The following is a 19,525-nucleotide window of genomic DNA, read 5'->3' as shown; positions in this document are numbered from 1 at the left end:
TTTTTTAACTTGATTGTAGAAGGTGCAATATGTAGCTACAAAAATAATCGCAAATCGAATTGTTATCTCCGTATGTGGCAGAAAGAATGCAATTTATTTGCCAAGTTGTTCATCCCTATACTGTACTGTGCTGTGCTTCAGCATTGGGAATCGTCTGGGAGCTGTGACAGTGCCAAAGTGTGATGGAACACCAGCTGTGGATTTTCCTTGCTGAAATGACAGCACACATGGGAGGGAGGCAGGGAGGGAGGGGTGTGCCTTTGGCCTGCTTTGGCCTTTAGATGTGGGTCAGCTGCTCTCCACTTGGTCTCTCATACTCACTTCTGTGTTAAGTAACCTCGTGTGCAAACAGTTTGACACAATACAAATCACCAGTCCTAAAGTCACATTGCTCATAAACAAGCTCTGCCTTAATATTACATTTTGAAGGGTATATGGTCTTTGTGGAAGTCCCAGATTAGCAAACTCCAAGTAAGACAAAGGTTTTTGTACTGATAGTAAAGAGCATTTGGTACTAATGTCTGTACCAAAATCTCACTGCAATTAATCCAATAGTAGTGTAGAATAATCTAACTCAAATGTCAAGGAGAGGGATGGTAGGCAGACTCAGAAGACGTCTTGAGTTCCCAGAGGTGACTATTTATTTACAGTGCTCTCCATTACATGAAATCAGGACAAATGCTAAAACAAAGTTTAAGGAACATAACTCAGAAACCCGTAAAACAAACGGCATACTGTATGTTTTTTGACAGTGCGACCTTCTTCTCTCCTGGCATTAGGAGCAAATGACTCATAGATGGTGTTCAATTCGCACCTAGGCTGCTTCAGCCAGTACCATTACATTGAAGGTTGAACTACACAGTAACCTGAATATAAGGAATTTCACTGACATTCCCCAACTCATTTACAAGCTCATGCACACAACTATATGGCTGTCTTGACTTGACTTACTGGACACTGAGCGTCCTTGGGTCCTGAGAAAAACACCTTTCATGACATAGTTGCATCCCGGAGTAATTCTAAAGTATACACGTCATTTGCTAACTGCTATCTATTTGGGATCAGGCTATTTCTGGCAAAAAAAAAAAAATCATTCGGAAAAGTCACTGAAGCATGTAACATCTCCAGAGTCTGCTCTCTCACGTTCTTTATCTTTTCTTGAATGTACTGCTGTACCCAGCATGCCGTTTGGCAGTGTAAAAGATAAAAGGAGTCCCCTCTCAATGTCTTACACAGTGTGATCATAAATTGCTACTAATAAAAAATGTCCAGTAGATCTCAAGAGCTCACACTCAACACTGCACTTCCTTGGGTCCTCAGCATCAAAATGAACGGTTGTCGAGAAAATTGAAGGACATATAGACAGACAGAAAGAGACCCCTTTCTTTTTAGTTTGATAATGTTGTGAAGTAAAAACACTTTGTCCAGAAAGGCAGGAAGCCAGTAATATCACCCAATGGTGCGCGAGCCTGCCGTAAGTAGTGGTTGTAGCCCCACCCCTCCAATGCAGTTATATCGTTACTTACCTTCTTTATTGATATATAGCAAGTATGTATCTTGGGTTGTGCTATAATATCTTTCTACCGTAAAGTTACTGGTCAATTGCTGAACAGGAGCTCATAAACAGTAGAAACCAAGAGATATAAACAATATTGTATTTGTTCACTTTAAAAAGAAGCACTGAATTTATTTTGTGATCAACTTTACAAAGGTGACACTTTTTACTGCAGCTTAATTGAACAGACCCAACATCAATATTCATCAGGACTAAAATCAGTAAAACTTCCTCATAAAATGACATAACTGACAGATTAAAAGGTCCAAATGCAAATGCCCTGTAAGCAACTACAACTGATTGAGTTGCGGTCTATGAAATGTAATTCAGTCTGTACACGTTTCCTTTGTTCGCAGCCTTTTCTCTTGAGGAATCTGGCATCAGCTTTGCCGATCTGTTTCGCCTGGTGGCTTTCTACTGTATTAGCAGGTAAACAACCAACATTTGTTTTTCTCTTTATCCCTCCATCTATCACATCCCAAGCTTCTCCTGTGTTTTGTTCTGTAAAGAGAGGGTGATTCGAGAGTGGAAACTCCACGGATGAAAATAATGTTTGTTGAATAAGCACTCAGCTCTCAGCGCCCAAGTCTCTCACTTCTTGTTTTATCTTGTGCCAGCTCGGGAGACACAGACATACACTGGACTTAAAACAACAGACACAGGAAATAGAAGGAAAGTGTGCTGCAAGCAATACCCACCCCAACACTCATTCATCTAGAGACATGGCTGCGAATCAAACTCTTACATTTTTTGAGCTGAATTCAGTTTTACATTCTCAGTCCCAACCAGGGGCGATTTCAACCATTTTTAGGGGTGCAAAGAAAAGGTAAAAAAGGGCTTCATAGGTTTAGTTCTACAAAAGATTAACGACATGTAGTACATATTACAATAACGCAAGAATACTCAATCAGTGTTAACCTACATTATTGATCACTGCTCATGAATAATATGCCCTCTTTGGGGACAAAGGTGGAGTGAAAAATGTTTGAAAATATTTGCCATGGTTAGGGGGGCCAGAGGGCAACCAAGACCTAATATTTCAGGGAAACAGTGATTTAAATTTCCGAATACACCAGACTTACTAGCTGTTTATTAATTGCCTTTACCCACTTAGTCATTGTATCCACATTATGGATGATTATTTATAACAAATCTCAAGTTGCAAGTCCTTCAAAATGCTGCTGCTAGAATACTGACAAAGACCAAGTGGAGAGAACATATTTCTCCAATTCTGAGATCCCTGCACTTGCTTTTGGTTACATTATAAAATAGATTTCAAGGTCCTATGTTACCATATTTTCTTTAAGTCATTTGTTGGTCTGGGACCAAAATATTTTTCTAATATGTTTACTGAGTACAATCTGGGTAGGTTTCTCAGATCAGCAGGGACTGGTCAGTTAGTGGTGCCCAGAGTTCAATCCAAGTGTGGTGAAATGGCTTTTAGCCGTTACGCTACCCCTTGCCCTGCCTTATAACCCTGACCTGAAGCTGTATGGATGAGACAGAATCTCTAACATGGCATTGCCACAGTTACAATAAGGGTACACAATTATAACTGATCTCACACATGCAAAATTCATTTAACAACTACGACAGCTCCTTTTCTTGTTTCATGTTTTAATTCTTTCTCATGTTGTGTTTCTTATATATATTGCATATCTAATGTTTATATTCTGTCCATCTGTTTCTTTATGCAGGGATGTCCTGCCTTTCACACTCAAACTCCCAGAGGCCATTGCATCTGCTAAGACTCAAAAAGAACTGGAGGAGGTGGCTCAGCTTGGAGCAGGTAACCTCATTTATTATTTTATTGTGTGTAGTTCTGTAGTCTTCATCTTAAACGACTATACTGGTGCTTTTGCAAGTTTGAACTATAAGTCAGCTATAGTTACTGCTCAGCATTTTTCCAAGAAGTCTACAGTTTGTAGATAGATTGAATTGAAAGGTAATCCGTCTTAAGGAAAATGTTGTATTTTCTTCTGTCAAACTTCGAGACGGGTTTAACATTTTTGAAATTTAGATGAGAAGATCATGAGATGAGAAGCTTAATGTTGCTTGTGCCTTAACTACAGAGCTGGAGCTAAGACTTAAATTTAGGGGGACACAGCTAGCCTGTGGTTTCCAGCCCCTTCGGGCTTGGCCCCCTAAAAATACAGGCAGAGGGCAGGGTCTCTGCAGATACAGATACTGCCACTGCCACTTTCCAGTGGCTCATAAATGACGTTTGAGAGGGATTACTTGTGTTTTAGTCTATTCATAGCTTATTTTAGAAAACAACTGCATATTGCACCTTTTTATACATTACCATTAAGTAATGTAGTTATAGTATATTAAAGTACCGGTACTTTAATATACTACACTCTCTTTAACCTGGTGCCAGGGTGCATTCCTGGGAGTACTCCACCTGCTGTTATATGCAAGCCAGTCAACTAAGCAAACAAATAGAAACAAAAGGGGCATTAATTGTGTTCACAAGTTTTATTTCTTCTTCTTTGCTGACTATTCAGGTCTGGTTTGACAGCAGATCTAGTCACTTCTTCTCTGTCAAGTTATTCTATTCTCAGCTCCTATGAATTTGCAGTGAGTCATCTTCCTATGACATAGCTTAGTGCTTAGTGTTGGGGAACAGGGAGTGGTGAGTGGAAAGCTACAGTAGGCCGAGTGCTTTCTACTCGCATACCATCACACCACATTCAGATGTACTGTAAAACACACAAGGCTGGCAAGTATGAGTGCTAGCGTAACATGCAGCCTACTGTCATAGCATGACAAACATGAAACACTGCTGTTATATTTGCATGCTGGAATCCCTGTGAATGGAAGTGGGTGTATGCCTGCAGTGTGATGGCTTTGATGCTTTTTGGTCAGAGAGCCGGCTTGTGAGCCTCTCTTAGCTAACTTAAACAGTCATTAGGGGAAACTCCCTTTCTCCACTGGAAAGATTCTATTTAAAGTCAAAAAGCAGATTGTTGTTGTGGAATCTGGGCACGCACATGTGAAACACAAACACATGTTACAAGCAGCACCAGAGACATTTGAATATTGCAGTAAATTTGCAACTAATTTACCTTCCCAGAGAGCGTGGAGGGGTTATTATGCTAGAAAGGCACATGCTTACTTACTTACTAACTGCTGTTCTTTAGAGCCAGACTGATATTATCGGCAGGCCAATATTATCGGCTGATATTAGGCTTTTCCAGATCTCTCTGTGTCGGCATTTATAATGGCCGATTTATAAAAAAAAAAAAAGTTACATTTAAAAAAAAAAAATAAGTAATTAATAAATAAAGTTGAAGATTATAACGGACAATAAATAAATAAGGTAATTATTACAAAGGTGAATAAATAAAGAAGCTAATTAAAAGAGATATATACATTTATGTCTCACTGTATAATTTAATTTCTACCTACATTTATTTGTTTATTGTATTTTTTGGGGCAATTAATTGTATGCTTATTTATTTATTGAGCATTTATTTATTTCTGTATTTATTTTTAAATATGGTATACCTGGTCCTCCATATAGGCCTACCTAGGCTACATATCTGACCTGTCTGATAACAAAGTGCACAGTAGGCTATTAGCAATAACATTGAGTTTTCTTTTGAAACAAAACAAAACATCTTGATCACATTTGACCCAAGAACATCTCAATGTGCATAAACTACAAAGTGCACAGTATTCACAACTATAACACATGAATACAATGTGTACTTCTGCACACTGAGGGAACATATTTTAAATTACCACATGTGTGATTAAGCATGTGTTTGTTACGCAGCCCACATTTATATTGATGTAGGCTACAGTTACCCTGCTGACTTAGTGGGAGAAGTGACATTTTTTTGTTTTGAATGAAAGCAGTAACTTTAGGCTTGTAAGTTGTCAATGCAATCTGAAGGCGTTGGTCGAGAGTACAGTCAGTCAGGGAGCAACGGGAGTTGCTTTTTATGAAGTTCACGTGTGAAAAGCCTGACCCACATTTGTATGTTGAACAAACATACTGAGCATGACGATTGCTACTTTCTTAATGGTTTAAATGGGAACTCTATGTACGTTGACATTAGTCTAAAATATTGCAGGCCCTTTAGTGCAAAGCTCCTGTGCCATGGTTAAAGATGACTGCATGTCAACAAGTGAGTGTGAATTTCCACTCGTCGATGGAAGGGACCACTTTCTTTGCTCTGGCGGAGAAGTCCCCTTCTATTGCAACAGTGAACAGGTCTCTGGCAAAAACAGCCACCTCTGTGTGCCGAACAAGTCCGTCCAATCAACCAGCAAAGTTCTTCTTCAGGCTCGCAATGAAATCTGTCTTCACAACCGTGATTTGTGCAGGGGATGACTCTAATCAGTTGCGAAAAGGTGCAGTTTAATGCGCGCATCTGTTCCACAAGGTCGATGACTGTTTGGTCTCTGCCTTGTATTCCCACATTGAGATCATTCAGGTGTTTGAATATGTCGCTCAGAAAGCAGACATTGGCTATGGAGTTGTCGTCCAGTATGCCACTCAAGTGCGTTTCTGCCTTTTTTGGCTTGCTACTGCGGAGGAAATTTATGATCTCCTCTCTGAGACCACAGAAATGCTCCAGGGCTTTGTCTTTGGACAGTCACCTCACGTCATTATGCAAAAGAAGGTTGTGGTGCTTAGCAGACATTTCTGACAGCAGCATGCAGAATAAGTGGTGTTCAAGGCTTGATGTGGAGCGAATAAAATTAATTGTAGCCATCACGCTGTCCTTTGTTGTTTTGAGTGCTCCGCTTAGTTTTGCTCACAACACCGCCTGATGCACAATACAGTGTAGGAAGATCAACTGAGGTGCAACAACAGACCAATGTGCTGCCAAACCATTCACTTTCTCTGTCATGGATGGAGCCCTGTCACAAGGATGCACACACGCTTCATATCCAGACCATTGCCTTTAAAATTAGCGGAAATTTTCCCAAAGACTATATCGCCAGTAGTGTGTCCTATCGGCAGTAGGCCGAGTAGCTCCTCTCGAAAGCATTTGCCGTCAAAAAAACTGACATATATGCACAACTGAGCAGTATCAGTTTGGTCTGTGGACTCATCTACTGCTATAGACGTAGTATCAGCTTTCTTCAGGTCTCCTAACAGCGTTTCATACACATCTGCTGCAAGAATTTCAACTCTACGACTGTTCAAAGTATCTGACAGAGGTAATTTTTTATCACAGATGCCGCGCTTGTTTTAATTTTATCGTCATTTATCACCACATCCACGACGGCCAACATACAGTCCTACACGGTTTCAGAGTCTGTGTATGGCCTTTTCTTTTTTGCCAATATCCAGGAAACACCAATGGATGCTGCGGTGGCCCTCTCGTGGGCTGTGAATGACCGCGCCATGGGAGTACTGCTCCGGTTGTAACATTTGCAGCCCTCTCTTGAGATCCCTCTGGAAAATTGGTGCTGAAAGTCTGCTGTTTCTTAATGTGGTGCCTCCGCAGATTGTAATGTTTAAGTACTGCAACGCACTCCTTACAAATGAAACTCATCGATTTGGCGTTTGGATGTGGCGGTAAAATAAACAAGTATTTGTCAGTCTAGGAAGGGTTAAACTGACGGTTTTCATTGTCAATTTTACAATTCAGTGTTGAGAAAGACATTGTGATAGTAGGCTAATCTAGGCTACTACCGGCACAGCCCGCTCTGCATTGTTTGCGTGTTGCTTGTTTGGCCGGACCACGGGCTGGACCACTCGGAGGTTGCTTCCAGGCCGCATGTACCACGCGGGCCGCCAAATGAATAGCCCTGGATTAGTGTGTGGAAATGTACATTATGCTGAATTTTACCATTTGAGCTGTCACAGTACAGCTAAAGAGATTACAAGATTACTTTGTGAAAGCCCAAGGGTGCACTAAAAGGGATAAAATACTTGTTAGTAGTACTGGAACAATTAAATAAATGTAAGTTTATCTAGAATCACATACTGTATTATGTGACTATACTATAAAAACATGAGATAATATATAATGCGCTGAAAATGTTAGATTAAAGTACAGAAATATATAAATGTATATGAATAAAAGTTAACATTATATAAATAGGAGCTAATCATAAGTGCACAAGTTGCGTTTTAGCATCAGGATACCTTCTTGCCACAGTAGAGAGGTCCTCTGTAATGGTAACTCCCAGAAACCTAAAGCTGGAGACTCTTTCAACATCAGCTCCCCTGATGGTTACTAGGGGTGGGGGGAAAAAATCAATACAGCATAGTATTGCAATATTTTAAGTGGCAATACTGTATCGATACAAAGGCGCCAAGTATCAATATTTTATTATATGTTTGTTGGTCAGTTTGTTTGCTTGACGATCCCATTTTGCAGCAGTAAAATTTACGTGATATGAACAAATAGAGAAAGGTATCTTTTTAGATAAAACAAATGTTGACGAAGTTTCCTTTTGGGGACATCATTTGAAATTGGGAAAAATTAGAAGTTGGAAAAAAGGTTATATGTTGCAATATATCACAGAATATTACAATATGTTCGCGATAATATTGTATCGTGGCATAAGTATCGTAATGATATCATATTGGGAGGCGTCTGGTGATTTCCACCCCTAATGTTTACAGGGCTGTGAGTGGACTTTTTAGTGGTCCTAAAGTCCAGAATGAGCTCTTTGGTCTTTGGAGTGTTTGAGAGGTTGTTGTTGTTGTTGTTGCACCATGTTGTCAGGTTATGCACCTCCTCTCTGCATACAGTTCCATTGTTGTTTGATATTAGCCTGATGATAGTTGTGTCGTCTGCAAATTTCACAATGATGTACGATTCGTGGGTGGGTTGACAGTCATGGGTGAAAAGTGCATAGAGGAGGGGAAGATGTGTGGCAATTCATCCTGACATACTGTGGGCGGCTGGTGAGAAAATCCAGAATCAAGTTACATGTGGAAGCGGTTATTCCTAGTGCAGGAAGTTTGCTGATCAGCTGCTTTGGTACCATGGTGTTAAATGCCGAGCTGTAGTCAACAAAGAGCATTGAGGACCAGTGTCTTTCTCCTAGCCGATAAGTGGCCGGTCTTTATTTGTTCGTGCTGGTCACAAACAATATGTATTATTTGAGACTCAGCCATTATTTGAATACCAGCTTTGATCTGAGGATTTATTGGGTTATCTTTTATCAATGAAATATAATAGACGGATGTTAACATCAAAGGGACAAGTACTCCTCTTTGTAGAATTAAAGTACCCTACAGTATGTTGAGGTCAGTCTGTATTAATTGTGCTATTTGGAGGGGGCTGCCTGCTGCAGTCTTGCTCTGCAGAGAGACAGACAGTGTCAGGTGCCTCACATGGACCAGTAAGAATGCCACAGTCTCCAGATGCCGAGGTATTACAGGACATTTAAAACTGCTGGACCCGGCTCCTTTACTGCCCCAGGACTGCATGAGGAACCTCTTCATCAGTCATCACTGGGCTTCTGCTGCATTGATATTTTGAGGTGGAATGATTTGATGCTTGTCACAGTTTGATTAAATCATTGTGTTGCAGCTACAAATTCATGGTGTTTAATATAGCATAACCTTTCATTTTAAGTAGATAGTAAAACTGAGTGTGTTAGCATGAGGGCTGTTTTGCCAAATAGCTGAAAACAATGGAATGATTGAGTAAAACAGCACACAGGAATATTAAAGTGGGAGCACATGTCCTCCACTGTCCTCCAATATTTCCCATTTCAATAAAAAAGAAGAAAGGCACAAAATCATAAATAAGGTTTGCCTTCCTAAATAGCTTTATTTAACGACTGAAAATTGTACTAAAACAACTCAGTTTGGGAGGCTACAGGACAGCACAATGTAGAAGTAAGAGAGTGGACAACTGAGCAGGAAGAAGGAGTGGAGGAACTGGAACTGTGTGCCGTGTGTTGTGTTTAGTGCCCTCCCACTCTGTGATTAGCATGGGTGACTCCCTCTCCGTGTCTCTGGGTGTGCGCCGGCACCCAGTGAATCAGAACCTAGAGACACGGAGCTGGACTCACAGCGTTGCTGTCCCCAGCAAGAAAAAAGACACAACTAAGCAGAAAGACAGGCAAAGAGGAAAACTTTGGGGAAACGTCTGAATTGTTGGTGAGATTGTAATTGAGAATGCTGTCTTTGTTTTTTTTCATCTACTCTTTAACTGTTCTTTTTCATTTAAAGACTCGTAGTCTCGCATTACCAGACACACTATCTAGCACTGTAGTATGGTCTGGCTACACACCCTGTCTATTTTGGGACGGGGGGGGAGACACTCTGGCTTCTTTGTATTTCTTTAAACCAATCACAACTGCCCTAGGCGCCGCTAAGCTCTAATAGCAGAGATAGTGAGAGGGGAGGAACATTGCGCCGGATGTCAGGATTTATCCCAGCAATGTACATTCGTTGACTCAAGGACATGCCCTTTCTCTGAACCTGGATTTGTCCAAGAAGAAGTATATGTCTAGCTTAGTTAATAAGTTAGTTAATGTGGGAAGGAGCGTTTCTTTTTGGTAGTTGTTGTAAAAAGTCAAGGTGCTCATTGGTGCAGGGGTGATCCAACACCATACAAGTTGTGTGAAAACCAAGGCAATAAAAAACATTATTTTTATAAATGTATTATTAACCTTATTGATGCAGCTTATAGCAAATTGTGTGTGTTGTGGCACACAGGACTTAAGGGTAACCACTTTGGCATCAATACAAGCTTTTAACTATTTCTTCAACAAGAGTGGTTTGGTTTTTTATGCTTCTTTCTAATGCAGCGCCTTTCTAATGCCTTTCTAATGCAATTAGTAAATGTTTTCCTCCGAATGTTTCTGTGTATTCCAGGCTTCTGGGACTCTGCCCTGTGTAGCCAGCGTCGCACTTCCCCCCGTCCCTGTCGCCCTCTGAGCCGTACCCTGAGCCCCCAGCGAACTAACAGGAACAGGAAGGCCGAGAGCTCAGAGCAGAGACACCCCGGCGGGGCCCACTACGACAGTGCGCCTCCGACTCTGCGGTCCTGCACTCCTCCAGCTTCCTTCCATCAGGAGAGAAGACATTCCAGGGATTGTCTTTGCTTTGTCAACCCCCTTTTCCTCCAGACTCATCACCACCACCACCGCTGTGTGGACCATCCGCCATCTCATAACAACCAAGAGAATGCCGGGAAATCGTCTGTGACGCCACTGAACAGCAGCCAAGGTAGCGAGCAGCACGCGGACAAGATCAAACTGAACGGCAAATCACGGCCCCCTCCCCCTCGCCCTCCTCCCCCACGCTCAATGCCACGCCGGCGGCCTGCCCCACCTCCGCCTGGACCTCCAGCCGCTACCACCAGGCCCAAGAGCATGCCAGAGGCTGCCACTGTGTCTACAAGGCAACAACAACAGTCCCCCAGCAGGCGCCCAGCACCCGCTCGACCACTAATGGGTGCCAAGCATAGCAGCCCGTCCAAAACGGCCAGCTCACCAATCCCTGTGCCTTCAAACCCGCCACCTCCAAGGCCTAAGAAGCCTGACCTTGAAGCTCACCGTTGCCACATTGCCCTGGATGATGAGACCATTGCCAAGGCTCTGTCCCGGGCCAAGCTTCCACCATGCCAGCCTCCGCCTGCTGTCCGCGCGGAAGAACTACTGGAGAATAACGCTGGGAGTCTGTCCACCCCCAAGGAGAGGGGACGTCAGCGGCTCAGTGACATGAGCATGTCTACTTCGTCCTCTGACTCATTGGAATATTCACAGTCTCCTGGATTCTCCCTGGGCCTGGCCCCTAGCCCGTCCCGACACCTTAATCATCAGGACACGGTGGAGGACAGCAGCGAAGATGATGAGGATGGGGAAGAAGATGAGGACGAAGACTACGGCGTAGGTTTGGAGACGGACCTTGAAATGCGCCTTCGTCCGTCCATAAAAGCGCGAAGGCGAAGGGTCGGCGTGAGCCTCGGCGGTGGCTCTTTCATCCTCCCCAGGGCCCTGAAGGGACGCTTCCGCAAGATGAGCGGCATGCTCAGCTCCTTCATGACCCCGGAGAGACGGGCGGTGAAAAGGATCGCTGAGCTGTCCAGGGACAAAAGCTCATATTTTGGCTCCCTGGTGCAGGACTACATCAGCTTTGTTCAGGAGAACCGAGGCTGTCACACGTCAGGGATGGATTTGCTGCAGACTCTCAGGCAGTTTATGACACAGATGAAGGCGTATCTGCGCCAGAGCTCCGAACTGGACCCGCCTTTAGAGTCACTCATACCTGAGGACCAGATCGGTAAGTGGGCCAAGAAGCTTGTGAATCTTTAAAACCACAAAGTTGAATGCACTTATAAGTTTTGTTGTTTGCATGGTGGAATCACATGTCCTGTGAAACCTCTGCTTGCATGTGTGGGCATGTGTGGGATGTTTTAGTCATATCTAATGTCTGACAGTATTCACTTCTCCAAGTTGTATACTTCCAGCATAATAACGTGAGAAGAAAAGACTCTTTAGTGTGGCTTCATTGACAATATTCAGTGAGGGCCCAAGCTTGTCATTGTCTCTGGAATCAGACGTACCAGTTGAACTTTTCCATATTAGCCTACCTCATTACTGGTGTTGAGTGACGGAAATGCCAGTGTGCTGTGCACCAATGAGTTATTCTTGGCTTCAGTTGGTTGGCTTGAGCTCACAGTGCAGTTGAATCTGATTTTAAAAGGCAGAAATTAAATGTAATTGTATTTTTTATTAGGGCTGCTTGGTATTTAACCACAATTCAGTGCCTAGCAAAATGTCAATACTGAGAGTTGGGAGCGAATGTTTGGTCGGATACGTAATTACATACTCCATCTGACGATTTTATTGATTCATAATGCCTGAATGGCTCTTTGTGTTTGGACAACATTCAACATTTTAGAACTTTGGCTTAGATGAAAAAAAGGGTTTGTAGAAAAATCTGGTATCTAAAAAAAATGTTGGTATTAGATCTGAAACTATCAGGTAACTTATTGACAGTAATATCACAAGCAATTCTAATGAGCCCTATTTATTTCATTGGTTAATATGACAGATGTTTATGTGCTCCATTAAGGTCATAATAGTTGTACAAATAAAGTTTGCGGACATTAGCAGCTCTATCAAAGAAACTTTTTATTCCAATCCGATTATTGTGGACTTGAGTGTTCGCATGAATATGTAAATATGTCTTTGCACTCATCTCCCGTCCCTTGTTCATTGTAAACAACAACAACAAAGCCTTGTTTAGAGACAGAGAAGTGATCCATTCTGGTTGTGCTAACAGACCACAGATATGCACATAAAGCGCCTCACGCTCACAAATGTTCCCTTTGGAGAGGGGAGCTGTGAAGAAATGTAAACGTGGTTTCTATACAGCACTCGTGGATGTAAACCTAATGTTTAATGGATTTATCTGAGCTAGAATTCTTAGCCATGTTAGATGGTGAGAGGTGTGTTCAAATTTCAGTTATTCCTTCTCCTCAGGAAAACAAAACTGGGAACTACCATGAGACAGTGTATGGAAGCAAATAAGAGACATCAATCTTTGAACTTTAACAGCCACTGAATACTTAATATTTAAATAATTAATTTTGAAAAACATGTATCTGAATTTATTTGTCCTGAATTCACCTCCTTTGAAATTATTTTACTTCGGAACCCACATATCTGAATTGTTTTTTGTTCTGAATTCACCTCTTTGAAATTTAAATATGAACAGTCTTGATTTCCATTTTAAAAACTTGAATTTTGATTTTTTTTAAATCAATTGACACAAATTCAGATACAAAAAAAATCAACTTTCATATCAAATTTCATAGATTCAGGTTGATCAAATTTGATTGCTCAAATTCAGATCCCAAATTTCAAGTTACAATTTTTTAAAGAAAACATCAGTTATATTTGATTGCTCAAATTCAGATCAAATAACTCAAGTTGAATATTCACACCTTAACATCCGGGCTACCCAGGATAGGAGAAGCAAGTGAGCCTGCATGCAATCAAACCAACCTTTGGCCTATCAGAGCACGGCCTGTCTGTCATGTGATGTTACAGAGTAAATATTTAACTTGAATTTTTCAATCTCAATTTGAGCAATCAAATTTCATCAACTTGAATCTATTTTATCTGAATTCTGTAAATTGATTCTTTTTTATATCTGAATTTGAATAAAAATATTTTTAGAAATTCAGGTTGTAAAATGGAAATCAAGAATGTTCATATTTAAATTTCAAAGAGGTGGATTCAGAACAAATCATTTCAGATATGGTTTTCAGAATACAATATTTAAAATAAAATAAAGTATTCAGTGGCTGTTAAAGGTCAAAGACTTATGTCTCTTATTTGCTTCCATACAGTATGGATGATGTCATGCTACAATCCCACAGAATACGTTTAAAAGAAAGCAGAAGTGGAGTTAAGATGATGTTTACAAGAGTGTGGTGACGTTATGGCTAAAGGTCTGACATCTTTGCAAAGAAATGTTGAACTTTTGTAGTAAAATGGGAGAAAGGATTTCAAACTTCATGTATTTGTAGAAACTATGACAATGTTTGTACATGAGGTCAAGAGGTAGAATGATTAACAAATGGATATTTGTAGAGGGAGGGTTTACAACTGGAAAACACACACACACACGCCACTGGATATGAACAACACAGAGAGTGAAAGGAAAAGGCTGTCATTTCTGGGATTTTATTCACAAAATGTCACATATTTAAAGATTGCTTTCATGTACATTACTTTAAGATGTTCTCTTTTGTTTTTAGTGTATGTGCTTGCTGATGTGTACTGTATGTTGTTGTCTGTGTGTTTATGCTGTTTATCACAGACGCTCCTACAGAGTATTGCTTTTGAGGGAAGGGTTTGACCAGGCTGTAGTCTAGATAAAGCCCAATAACAAACATTGCTCAATATTCAAAGGAAATGAGCCTTTCTGGAGGGAATCAGGAAGTTCGCTGTGTGTGTGTGTGTGTGTGTGTGTGTGTGTGTGTGTGTGTGTGTGTGTGTGTGTGTGTGTGTGTGTGTGTGTGTGTGTGTGTGTGTGTGTGTGTGTGTGTGTGTGTGTGTGTGTGTGTGTGTGTGTGTGTGTGTGTGTGTGTGTGTGTGTGTGTGTGTGTGTGTGTGTGTGTGTGTGTGTGTGTGTGTGTGTGTGTGTGTGTGTGTGTGTGTGTGTGTGTGTGTGTGTGTGTGTGCCTATTTCTAAGTAAGAAATTACGTACTGTAAGTAATGTATTTATATGTAATGTATTTATGAAGCGCCTTTCACACGTAGAAATTACAAAGTACTTTCCATTTAAACATACAAGATGATTCATATTAAAACATAGTGCACACTTCAAACACAAAGTAATACATACAAAATAAAGAGCTGACAGGTCAACCAAAAGTCTGCCTAAAGAGCAGGCTGTAAGGGTGGGGCCAGAGCATTCCACTGTGTGGGTGCTGCATACTTAAAAGATCAATCCCCGTGGGTCTTAAGCCGGGTGCAGGGAATATTCAATAGATTTAAGTTGGACACAATCCAGTGTGTCCAGCTGTGTGCCCTTAACAGCCTCTTGTGTAGGGATCTGTCGATTTTATCCAGCTTCTGAGAACACCTCAGGCCTTCCTATGTTCTTGATTTCAGATTTATTAGTCTTAGCAGTGTGCAATAACAAACTGCCAAACCCTCACCTCAGACGACGGACAAAACTGCTCTCTTAGACACAGCGCTGTAGTGTAAGTGCAACACATTCCCCCTGTGCTCCTCTGACTCACCATAAAGTCAGACATATTTCACGATTTCTTGTATGTGCTTGCTCGCTTGTTTAACGCTGCTAAACATGCACTGGGTTCTTCTGTGTAGCTCATTGCATAAGCATCGCCTGGAGGCTGGGGATGCCTGTGCATGAATAGAAGTGTCAGTGCTGCCAGTAAACAATAAGACGCAATTGTGTGAATACAACAAGCTGTACATATTTGAGGTAGGCAGGGAATAATTTAAAGCCTATGTACGTAGGTTCGAGGTACAGATGGACCCATTGTAGAGGTCCAAGTGCAACCTTTTACAGCATGTCAGCTAAATGAATGGTGGACTTATGGATAGGGTTCCAAGCAAGGGGGTAAGCCTCTCCTCTCTAAGCGTAGCTCCCATGATGCCATTTTAATGCTACGAAGACATCACCTGCAGTAAGCATCCCATTGACAGCCATTCATTTTGGCGCCACTTTGACAGTGAATAACTTTACACCTGAAGTGTTTCAAGACTCTTGTTTATTTCTAAAGAAACACAACAATGTACAAATGGCTTCAGTACCTTGTACACAATACAACGTTCAGGCTGTGCAGTATTGCCTAGCCATCACAGGAAAAGTGCTTCTATTTTCCTTCACTGGTCTCCGTTCCGTCCAGAACAACGGAATCTGTTGGTCCATATCTGTCTATGGTTCCAAGTTGGATTTGTTGGATTTTTTAAAATCTGTCACCCTTTAACTTTATCTTCAAAGATCACGTGCTTAACATTCAGTTGACTCGTTAGCTAAATAGCAAATATGTAATCTGGTAATAACTCTTTGAATGTCAGACATTGAGGTTAGTTATTTATTACTTTTGTTGCTTAAAGTTGTTGAAAGCCAGGAGTCAGAAACGATTGTGATTTGATTCGTTGCATTGTAATTAAATACTGCACCATTCAAGAAACATATGTAGGATACACGCACACACTGACTGCTACTGTTGGTGCTATGCAGGTTTGGTATCTTTTTATTTTTACTCTTGTTTGAGTTCCATTTGCCCAATAATTACTTGGACCTAGTTGAATCAAATTAAACCATATACTGTATGCAAATCCAATTCAACAATTTAGAGACACAGACAGCGTAGGGAAGTACCAAAAATATTAATAGGTGGACTGACACATTGTTTGTTGTTGGTGTTTTCATTGACAATTCCTGTTGTTTGTTGACAGTAATAAAACTATAAAAGAAAGCTCCCATGCCTTATGTTTTAACAGGCCCATCATCACTTTACTGTTATGCTCTGTATCAGTCAATTAGTTGTCAACTATTATATTAATCACTAGCCATTTTGATAAATAATGAATTGGTCGGAGTCATTTTTTTATGAAAAAAGTAAAACTCTAATTCCAGCTCCTTTTTTTTTTAAAGTGAACATTTTAAAGCTTCTTCTCTCCTCTGTCACAGTAAATTGAATATCTTTGAAAACCAGACATTTTAGGACATCCTCTTGGGCTTTGGAAACACAGATTGATGTTTTTTCACCCTTTTTCAAACATTTCATAGACCAAACAACCAATCTATTAATCAAGAAAACAATCAACAGATTAATGGACAATCAAAATAATCGTTAGTTACAGCCCTAATGCTCTGTTACTGCATTTGCAGCGGAATAAAAAGGACATGTATAGGATTATTATGTGTATTAAAGTTTACTTAATACACCTTGACCCCAGCAAAATCAAGTAGGGTACATGATTGTCTGATGGGATTTACGTTCTCCTGAGTTTAATCTGGTCGGGGATGGGCTGTCAGCTGAATTTGAAAAACTAGTAAATGTAATTTATTACGTGATAACATTTCTAGATTTCCAAACTTTTTCATGTCAAGGTACCCTGGTAATCCAGAGTTCTCGCGAGAGCACAATTTAAATTCGCTCAGCGAGTCACTCTGGGATTCAGTAATGCTGCTCATTAATTATGCCCTTGTAGCCGAGCTACACCAATCACATCGGTGTATCTGATGTTGGCGGGCCAGAGGCTAGCTAAAGAGATGTCGACAGTTTAATCTACGAGTAATCTCCGCTGAAAGCGAAGCGTATGGGGCTCTGGATACTTCACCCCGTGTGTTTTTGTGATTGGTCGTAATGTTATCCAATTGTGTGCAGGGAGATTTTCAAATGCAGGTGTGGTGCCGCCCATTTTCATTACTCAGTGCCAGACCCTTAATCTTTCAGATTTGGGTCTAGATTTCCAGGCTTATGTCAATTAGACCCTGAACCCCCATCTGATACAATTTGTGCTTTTAAGATGACCAAAATAGTCCTACATTCAGTCATTGTGTTTCTGAAGGATGGATTAATAGTAAAACCTATTGTTCCCTTTTTTGCTGGGGACCCCCGGAAAATCCCTCAAGGACCCATGGGGGTTCTCGCACCACACTTTGAAAACCACTGCTCTAGAGATGACCAAACAGAGTGTTTTTACTTCCTTTATTTGCAGCAATTGTGCTATTAACACCTGTCATTGGTCTTACACAGTGGGCAATGATGCTCTTTTCCTCTCCTACAGACCAGGTGCTAGAGAAGGCCATGCACAAGTGTGTCCTGAAGCCTCTGAAGAGTGTGATCGAGGTGGCTTTACATGACTTCCAGGTAAGAGTATTGAAGGGTATTGAATCTTGTTATCCTGCAAGGTTACTTGTTGGGTGTTAAAGATGTTTGACTGTGTCTCTGCCAGCGGTGGAAGAAGTATTCAAATCCTTTACTTAAGGAAAAGTACTCTGTTACAAGTCCAAGTCCTGATTGAAAAAGTAAAAATTTGCTCAGTAAAATGTACATAAAAGTAAGTCAGTAAATACTCAATGTTTTATCTGTAAAGTAACTAGTAACTAAAGCTACTATTGGAGTAAAAAGTACAATATATCTTTCTGAAATGTAGCGGAGTAGAAGTAGAAAGTGACATGAAAAGATTTGACTCAAGAAAAGTCCAAGTACCTCAAATTTGTACTTAAGTAAATGTACTTAGTTACATTCCACCACTGGTCTCTGCCTAAGTATTTCACACTATCATAAGAAAAGGGAATGTTCTTAGCTAGATTAAGGATCATTTTAATCTCAACATAGGCATTATGCGCCTTGGGAAAAAGTTGATTTACGCCATCTCCCAATCTTAATTTTTTAAGTGCGAACAGACTTTTATGGTTGAACAATATTAGAGCTGCAAATCCAATCATCGGTTTCTCTTATTCCAGCTTTTTTAATGTGAATATTTTCAAGTTTCTTTACTCCTCTTTAACAATAAACTGAATATTTTTGAGTTGTGGACAAAAGAAGAAGCTTTGGAAAGACTGATCAACATTTTTTACCATTTTATAACATTTTATAAACCGAACAACTAATTGATTAATCGAGAAAATAATCAACAAATGAATTAGGAGGATGTTAGCCAAGCTGACATCCATCATGGACAACACCTCTCACCCCCTACATGACACTGTGGGGTCCCTGAGCAGCTCCTTCAGCAGTAGACTGATTCACCCACGGTGTAAGAAGGAGAGGTACCGCAGGTCCTTCATCCCGGCCGCTGTCAGACTCTACAACACCTGCTCTACCTGATAGTGTTGTAGTTTCTGTTCCTGTTTTTCTCCCATCTACATCACACACTTTCTGTTTATCTTTAATGGTATTTATTTATTTTATTGCAAGTACTTACTTTTCAATATTTATGGTCTCAGGTTAATATAATTTAAATTATGCTACCGACTCTTGCTTCTTTGCTCTAATTACATTCAACTTCCTTAATTTTTAACGTCACTTACACCGCAATGTTTCTCTTATCATGGCAACCGCACTTTAAAATTCCTTTTGTTTGACGGCATTTTACTTACTCAGTCTACCATATTTTCATTGTCTATTTCTTGCCTGTATTTCTTGCCTTGTATTTCTTGCCTTGTTTTCTTGCCTTGTATTTCTTTCGTGCTTACTTGTTTGGTGTATTGTTTTTGTTTTCTGTTTTTTGCTGTTCGCTATGCTGCTACTTGTAACGACAGAATTTCCCCGTCGTGGGATAAATAAAGTATAATCTAATCAACAATGAAAATAATTTTCAGTTGCAGCCCTGAATATTTAATTTTTAATAATTAAAAAACAAGAAATCACATCCCTTGAAGAGGAGACAAGACATTAAAGACAAAGACATAATATGATGGTCTGTTATGATCTGGTCCACTGGGTTAATTAACCTTACCGGTCTCGCATTTCCAGACCTTCCTCCACAGCGCTGCAGAGGAGAGTCTGGCTAGTCCACACAGCATTCTG

At 40.7% G+C, this 19,525-nt stretch overlaps 1 protein-coding gene across 3 annotated transcripts in view; it reads left to right on the top strand.

Moving 5' to 3' along the window:
- LOC116696313 (ras and Rab interactor 2) overlaps positions 1–19,525 on the top strand; it is a 51,469-nt gene that overhangs the window by 22,920 nt on the left and 9,024 nt on the right. For all 3 annotated transcript variants that reach the window (XM_032527171.1, XM_032527162.1, XM_032527181.1), the window contains exons 6-9: positions 1,912–1,984; positions 3,253–3,344; positions 10,362–11,771; positions 17,778–17,860. In XM_032527171.1, the coding sequence (XP_032383062.1) occupies positions 1,912–1,984; positions 3,253–3,344; positions 10,362–11,771; positions 17,778–17,860 (1,658 nt within the window). The remainder of the gene's footprint in view (positions 1–1,911; positions 1,985–3,252; positions 3,345–10,361; positions 11,772–17,777; positions 17,861–19,525) is intronic.

The sequence above is a fragment of the Etheostoma spectabile genome, chromosome 2, assembly GCF_008692095.1.
Source record: "Etheostoma spectabile isolate EspeVRDwgs_2016 chromosome 2, UIUC_Espe_1.0, whole genome shotgun sequence".
Classification (NCBI taxonomy): domain Eukaryota; kingdom Metazoa; phylum Chordata; class Actinopteri; order Perciformes; family Percidae; genus Etheostoma; species Etheostoma spectabile.
Note: the sequence above shows the minus strand (reverse complement) of the source record. Positions and strands in the feature narration are given on the sequence as shown.